The sequence below is a fragment of the Enhydra lutris genome, unplaced genomic scaffold (assembly GCF_002288905.1).
Source record: "Enhydra lutris kenyoni isolate GAN:26980312 unplaced genomic scaffold, ASM228890v2 scaffoldscaffold51, whole genome shotgun sequence".
NCBI lineage: Eukaryota > Metazoa > Chordata > Mammalia > Carnivora > Mustelidae > Enhydra > Enhydra lutris.
The window spans coordinates 12,979,953-12,987,315 of record NW_019154135.1 but is presented as its reverse complement, the minus strand read 5'-3'; the positions used below and the strand labels follow the sequence as shown (position 1 = coordinate 12,987,315).

General features: G+C 56.1%; 1 protein-coding gene across 2 annotated transcripts; it reads left to right on the top strand.

The window, feature by feature from the left end:
* The first annotated feature begins 886 nt into the window (after nt 1-886).
* On the top strand, nt 887-5,057 carry LOC111157068 (insulin like growth factor binding protein 1). Of its 2 annotated transcripts, none has more exons than XM_022518289.1 (4): nt 887-1,307; nt 2,459-2,628; nt 3,600-3,725; nt 4,595-5,057. In XM_022518289.1, exons 1-4 carry the CDS (start codon nt 965-967, stop codon nt 4,724-4,726), a joined length of 771 nt encoding a protein of 256 aa, XP_022373997.1. In that variant the 5' UTR covers nt 887-964; the 3' UTR covers nt 4,727-5,057. The 2 variants fall into 2 exon arrangements, with proteins under 2 accessions (XP_022373997.1, XP_022373998.1); XM_022518290.1 differs by having other exon boundaries at nt 968-1,315; nt 2,467-2,628.
* The last annotated feature ends 2,306 nt before the right edge of the window (nt 5,058-7,363 follow it).

Below are 7,363 nucleotides of genomic sequence, written 5' to 3'. Positions count from 1 at the left end.
AGCCCGATGCGGGACTCGATCCCAGGACCCTGAGATCATGACCCGAGCCGAAGGCAGAGGCCCTAACCACTGAACCACCCAGGCGCCCTAAAATAAATAAATCTTAAAAAAAATTTTTTTTTGGGTCTGAACCAGAAAGTCAGAAGAAGAAACCTGGGGTCTGGGCTCCATGGTGCAGCCCCGGCCCCGTCTCTGCATGGACCGAGTCCCGCTCTTCTCTGGAAGACAGGGACACGGTCAGTCTCTGGAGGCTTCGGTGACACTGGGGGGCTTGGCTCCAGCCCTGGGGGGGAAGCTGTCCCTTTCCTTCCACCCTCCCTCCTTGGAAAGGCCGTGATGTGTGCAGGTCCGTGGCTGGAGGACTTCGGCCTGCAGAGGGAGAAGCAAATCAGGGCTTTGCCCCACTGAAAACTGGCCAGGGGTGCCTCCCTTCCTCTCCCTGGGCCTTGGTTTCCCCCTTTGAAAACCAGCCGTGGTGGGGGTTGGCCTTGCCCAGCCGATCTCTCCAGCTGTCCCTGGGGCTGTTCAGGAGGAGCCCGCGAACGGCTGGGCAGGGGGATGTCCCTTGAACAAAACAAGCGGGCTGTGCACTCCCGGTTAGAATTGCACTTTGGCTCCCCGTGGGAGCCGGAGCAGCACAAACACAGTCGGAAACCTGGACCAGCAACCCTCCCTCCGCCCACCATTTGCGCAGGCCCTCGGACGCTGGAGCAAAACAAACTTTTTTTTTCCCCCCAAACTTATTTTGAACACCAGCGGCCAGCTCGCAGCGCCGGCAATCATTAACCCCGCGTTCAGGGGGGAGGGGAGGGCGGTCGGCACCCTTTATAAGGCGCGCGCGGCTCCCAGCGAGTATCGGAGCCTCGAGCATCCGGCATCGGCTGCCTCTCCAGCACCGGCTACTTGGCCACCGCTCGCTCGCCAGGTCCCGCCAGCACCGGCCTCTGTCCGCCGCCCCTGCTCCATGATGCCTGAGCTCCCCGCGGCCTGCGCCTGGCCGCTTCTGCTCCTGCTGGCCATCCAGCCGGGGACGACGGCGGGCGCCCCCCAGCCATGGCACTGCGCGCCCTGCTCCGCGGAGAAGCTCGCGCTTTGCCCTCCGGTACCCGACTCGTGCGCTGAGGCCGCCCCGCCCGCCAGCTGCGGCTGCTGCCCGATGTGCGCCCTGCCACAGGGCGCCGCCTGCGGGGTGGTCACTGCGCGCTGCGCCACGGGCCTCAGCTGCCGAGCGCGGCCAGACGAGCCCCGGCCGCTGCACGCGCTCATCCGAGGCCAAGGCGTCTGCGGGCCCAGCGATCCCGAAGCAGGTAGGACCGTAGGCCCCACGGGGTCTCCCCGCCGCCCCCTCCCCCGTGCCCGCCCCAGACGGATTGCTGGGAGAGGGATAGCCAGTGTGGAGCAAACCCACCCAAGTCCAGAACTTGGAGGGGAAAAGATCGTCGGTCACCTAGATGAGCCCCATCTTTTCATGGTCCTGCAGGGGCAGGTGCCCAGGAGAGGGGACGTGAGGGGGGAGGGCTCACACAACTTGGTGGGAGAGTTGGGGAGAGGGCCCAGATGCCTGAGAGAAGAGGGAGGCCCAGGGGCTTCCTTGGCAGTCCCTGGGCCATGGGGGCCGGCCCTCCTTTCTGCTGCTGAGTGGGTGGCCCCAGAGGGCTGAGCCTCTGGGAAGGCCTGGGATGGGGATCCCTCCCACCCCAGGGCAAGCGTTTGGAATGTCCTTTGTAATGGACTCTTGTGGAGACAGCCCGAGTTTGTCAATTGTTTACAGAGCGTGTGTGAGCAGAGCCTGTAAACTTCACTTGCATTCATGCCAGAGAAAAACAGTGTTTGGTGTGCGTGCTTCCCCTAAGGACTTGACAATCAGACCTTTGCTGAGATGCGCAGGGATTTACTTGTAGTGGGAAGAAGGGGAAATACCTCTCCCTCCACCCGTTCTCCTTACCTCCCCATCCGGGCCAGTGGCTGCCCTGTCCTGCGTCCTTGTGGGAGGAATCCCGTCGTTCTGTGTCCTAGTAGGGAATCTGCCAGAGAGCGTGACCCTTGCAAGGAGGGGCACAGTGTTCCTACTGGTTCTCTGTCTTCAGAATCAGTAAAATGTGGTCATCTTCAGTGGTCCTTAAAGGAGTTGGATCCCCAGGACCCCTCAGGAAAGCCCGCTGTCTGTGACTCTGTCCACACACCAAATGCAAATGTATGTGCAAGTGGCTTCACTTTCCTGCTACTTTAGAAGCAAACACACAGGGTACCCTCCCCCCCCAGCTTGCAAAATTGCTGTTGGGTCACTTGATTTCCCGGACACTGTCGGAAGCTCTGTTGAAGGTCAAGTGGGCCTCACCCAGGGTCCACAGGACCACCCTTCTAGCCCCGCCTGGATTCTCGGGAGAGGGAGCCGCTCCCAGGGGTCAGGTGCAGAAGCTCGGGGAGGGCTCACGGGGTCTGCCGTGCTGTTTGTCAGATGCCAAGGAGTCGTCGGAGAGCTCTGAGATCACCCAGGAGCAGCTCCTGGAGAATTTCCATCTGATGGCGCCGTCTGAGGAGGACACGCCCGTCCTCTGGAACACAGTCAGTACCTATAAGACCATGAGGTCTGGGTATGCCTCGGACACAGACTCCGACAAGTTGAAGGTGAGGGCTTCCCCGGGTCCAGAAGGCGTGGGGGTGAACGCCTTCCTCCCCGAGGCCTGACAGACCTTTTCCACGTCCGCCTTGAGCAGCTTTTCCCGCAGGGACTTTGAAGAGGGGAGCCTGTTTGGTGGAAAGCCAGCCCCGCCACGGTGCGGCTTCAGACACGAGTCTGTCGGCCCCAAAGCTCCCCTAGGCCCCTGCTCCCCTGTTTCTCAAAATGGTGCTCACGTCTGCATAACGTGACATTTATGACTTGAACCGTTTCACAGTGTAGTTCTGTGGCACTAATACTGCAGGCATCGCTGCCATCCATCTCGAGAACTATTTCGTCTCTCACCCCGAGACTCTGTCCCCAGTAACCGGGGACTCCGCGGTCTCCTGCGCTTCGACCCATCTTTTTAATCCTACCACTTGAGGGCGACCGAGAATCAAAGTTGCGGAGATGGGCGCGGGCGTGTGAGGAAAAAGAGAGAAAATGGTCCCCCCAAGCATGAGCCCCGGAACAGTGGGGGTCTGACCCGTTTCCTGGACACTTCAGGGTTTTGTCTGCGCGTGGTGCCCGATTTGGAAAAGTTCATTCTCATCTCCAAGTAGCCAGATGGATGCCTTAATCCTTGCTTCATCTGGCTTCTGTGACCTAATGGCATAGAGGAAAGAGGTTCACAGTCAAAGTCTGCTGCTGGAAGGGCTGGGTCCTCCTCGCCGTCAGACTGCTGTCAGGGTAGAGGCGGAGGGGAGCACCCGGGGGATGGGGAGCGCCGGTCTCCCTGTAGGTGTTCAGCCAACGTTCGGGGCGGGTAGGTGTGCCCCCCACGCACCTCAACAGCTCCTGCAGACACTAACTCCCTCCTCACCTCCCGGGCAGGTCTGACCCGCCCCCAGAGCCCCCATGGAACCTCTCCCGCCAGTCCTGTTCAGGTGGACAGTTCACTTATCCTTGTCATTTATCACAATGTCGAACGCTCTTCCAGGAGCCGTGCCGGCGAGAGCTCCACAGGATACTGGCACAACTGGCCGAGGAACACCAGTCGCCCAGACACCTTAACAATTTCTACCTGCCCAACTGCAACAAGAACGGGTTCTATCACAGCAGACAGGTGCGCATCCTGCCCGGGCATCCTCATGGGGACGGCCCCCGCTGGCCCATCCCTGCAAGGCCACCCTTGCCTCCAACAGGGTATCCAGTCCCAAATACGCACCGTAAAGCCCCCAGCCGACCATATTAAGTAAGGGCCACTCCTCTGGGGTCACGGACTGGCAGCCCCTGGGAGCCTGAAGACCAGCTCAGTGGTCATGGCCAGCAGGGGACCCACCCCTTCCTTGGCCAGGGCTCTGGGTTCAAGTGTGACCTTGCTGCTCGGCAAGCCTGAGAAGGTGGATGGGTGGTCGGTCCCTCATGCTCCAGCTGTTTCCCGTCTGTCCCACCAGAGGAAGGGGGTAGGTCGTCTTAGGAAAGTGAGTGTCTCCTTGGACCTCTGTGGTGCTCTCTCCCCACGGAAGCAAACGGTCCGCTCAGTGGAACACAGCAGCATTTCCAGCCTGGCAGATAATGAGCGAGATCGAAGCCAAACCAAACACTTAATTTTGAGGCGTTCTTTAGGACTCAGTGAAACGCGGGGTCCGGGGATGTGTATAGCCAGGGGAGGAGGACAGGTAGAGGCCGTGGTTTCCTGAGGGGGAGTCTGCCTGGAGTCCGAGGTGATGGCGGCCACACACGGGGCGTGCTCCCTCCCTGCTGTCGGGGCCACAAGTCGTACAGCTGTGCTCACACGAGGCCGTTTAACACATGCACAATGTCCTATCAACTGGACCCGCGGCCTTCGTCTCTAGTTTACGGGGAGAATGGGGGAGGGGGGGCTGGCACGTTGGGCGTGCCCTTCCCGGCCAAGGTCACTGTGCTCCGAGCTCCGCCGCCTCCAGCTCCACGGGGCTGCTCCTGACCGTGCGCTCTGTCTTGCCTCTGCAGTGCCGGACCGCCACGGACGGCCAGCGGGGACTCTGCTGGTGTGTCTATCCCTGGAGCGGGGAGAGGATCCCGGGGTCTGTGGAGGTCAGAGGCGACCCCAACTGCAATCAGTATTTTGCCGTGCACAGCTGAGAGCACGTCCTCTCCTCCGTCCCTTCACAGGAAATATTTAAGTACATAGCGTATTTATAGTCTGGAAATCATACACACTTGTCTATATATATGTATATGTGTGGGAACCACTTTTATACGCCGCCTGCTGGTGGACACGTAAATCTGTAGCTTATTTATTCACTGTACATGTTATTTTTCTGACACAGCCTGTGTGCTGTGTTTTTCTGTAAATCATGAAACCTGTCACGTCGCACCGGGTGTAAATACTTGATTTGTAGCTCCTCGAAGCTCCCTGTTTCCGGTTCTAAAGAGCAGTGGGCAATAAAGCCTGGAAAATGCAAACCTGAAATGAGTAGCAGGTGCATTTTTTTCAAGTGACTTAACAGGAGGCTGAAGGAGGGCTCCCTCCGCACCCCAGATCCGAGTCTGTGTAAACGCGCAGGGAGAGTCAGGTGGGGAGGCCGGGACCGGAGTGGGACGTGGCCATGAGGCTGGGAATTCCTGTCGAGCTGGCTGTGTCGTCTGACCCGCCTGCATGGTACAGATGTAATGAGAATAAATGCCCCCCCCCGCCCCGGGAAGATGGTGGCTGCCATGGATGGGGACTGAATGTTCCCTCCCTGTTTCTGAAGTCCCTCTCATGCACCTCCTTCTCACGCAGCTTTGGGGTTCCAGTCCCGATTTACCATAGGACTCAGCAATTCCATTTCTAGAGATATATCCAAGATACGTGAAACGTATGTCCGTTCAAAAGCTCGTGCACGAGGTTATGTTCTAGATGCATTATTTGTAATGGCTAAAAGGTGGACCCGTCCAAACGCTCATCAGTGGATGAAGGGATAAACACCATATAGTGTCTCCATCCACGAAAAGACTACCCGGCCATGAAAAGGACTGACATGTGCTCCAACACGGAGGGATCTTGAATAGAGTCTGCTTGGCGAACCAGCCCTGTCATAAACGACGTCGCACTCTGTGACACTGTGAACGCCCAGATTAGGGAAAGCTGCAAGGACGGACTGGAGGGAGGGGTGGCTTAGGGAACGGGGGCTGGTGGGCGACAGCTCATGGGTACGGGGGTTCTTACTCGGTGGTGGAAATGTTCTGAACCTGAGTGAGGACGATGCCCCATGTCTGTGAAGACATTCAAAGCCATGGACTTGCACACTTTCAATGGGGCCATTGCATGGTATGGGGAGTCTATCTCAACAAAGCAGTTAAAAAAAGATTTTCTGGGGGCAGAGGTGATGCTGGATTCCAGGAGAAGGCGCAGGAGCCGGAAGACCAGGTGGGAATTTCCTGGAGAACTAGTGACACTTGGAGTCACCTGTGCCCCACCCCCGCCCCCTTGGGCTCCCGCCTCTGTCCTGCTGACTTTGAACCCTTCTGATCAGCTGCAAGGATTCATCACAATCCCCGGTGGAGAGCGCACGCCCACTCCCACTATGGGTCTGCGTTTGGCTCGCTTATTATTTGTTCTATTTCTAGTAATGCGCTGAGGACTCACGTCATTAGTTACGTTTGCTCTGTTTGTAGAGTTTCTAACATTAAGTTATTGTGTAGGCGTGGAATGAACTCAAGTTGGAAAGGGCATAATACCTTTTATGTGAACGGTGGGATTTGATTTAGTAACAATTTCCTTGGGATTTTTCTATCGATGAGCACCATAGGTGGGTATATTGCCTTTTTGTCTCTGGGTGGTTTTGGCTGTGGAGTTACACGGCTCCTGTAGGACGAATCAAGGTCTTCTATAGCTTCTTAAAAAGTCCTTGTTGATTGGGACACTCTGCTCCTCAGTCGTTTCGTAGGGCTCGTGAGACGGTTTGGACGTGGTGTTTTCTTGGTGGGAATATCCTAAACATTCCTTCAACTGTTGTCACAGTTACAAGAATCTGCAGGCTTTTGATTTGTTCTTCAAAATTACAACTTCTATGGAATTTGGGGTTTTACTTAGGCTTTCAAAGTCGATGGTACACAGTTTTGATAGTGTTTTCTGATAATCCGTAGAGTTTCTGCTTTATCTCCTCTGTTCCCTTTCTCTCATAATGTTAGCTGTGACTGCTTATTCTTGACAGTCTTTTTAAAGGTGTTTCCCTCTTTTGTTGGGTGTTTCGAAGAAGCGTTGGCTGTGTTGAGCTCACGTCTTCTCGGAGACGGCTTTCCACTCCTCTCCTTACGACCTCTTTGCTTGTGTGGTCCCTGGGTTTGCTCTAAGCACCACAGGTAGTCACGTAGCTGGTTTTCAGCCCCTCTTTACCTGACCTATGTATTTCTAGTGTATATTTCTTTTGATCTCCTTGCTTGCCTTCATTATCGTCATCAACATGGCCCACAGAGTTTTAATTTCAAGATGCTCACTTCCTCCTTCAACCTTGAGTTATTCATGTCTGTGCTTTTTTGTTTTCGAAAATGTGGGGATCTAGGGAGATTATTCCCGTCATTAATTCTCAGTGTAATCACATTATGGTCATGAACTATCATGTATGTAGTGCCTATTCTTTCGATTCTGAGGCCTTCTTACGACCTGGTACGTGATAAATTTTTCAGTGTTCTGTAGGTTCTTGAGAAGGACGTGTCGCCTGTAATTCCCCCCATGTAACTTGGTTTGGCTAAGCGGGCTAGTGTGGAGGTCCCAGATCTCCTGAACCTCCGCTG

Bases quoted from the DNA above. Each gene is read 5' to 3' on its own strand.
- LOC111157068 (XM_022518289.1), top strand. From the start codon at position 965: ATGATGCCTGAGCTCCCCGCGGCCTGCGCCTGGCCGCTTCTGCTCCTG. The intron at 1,308-2,458 runs GTAGGACCGTAG...GCTGTTTGTCAG, and splicing joins GCCCAGCGATCCCGAAGCAG to ATGCCAAGGAGTCGTCGGAG. The intron at 3,726-4,594 runs GTGCGCATCCTG...TTGCCTCTGCAG, and splicing joins GGTTCTATCACAGCAGACAG to TGCCGGACCGCCACGGACGG.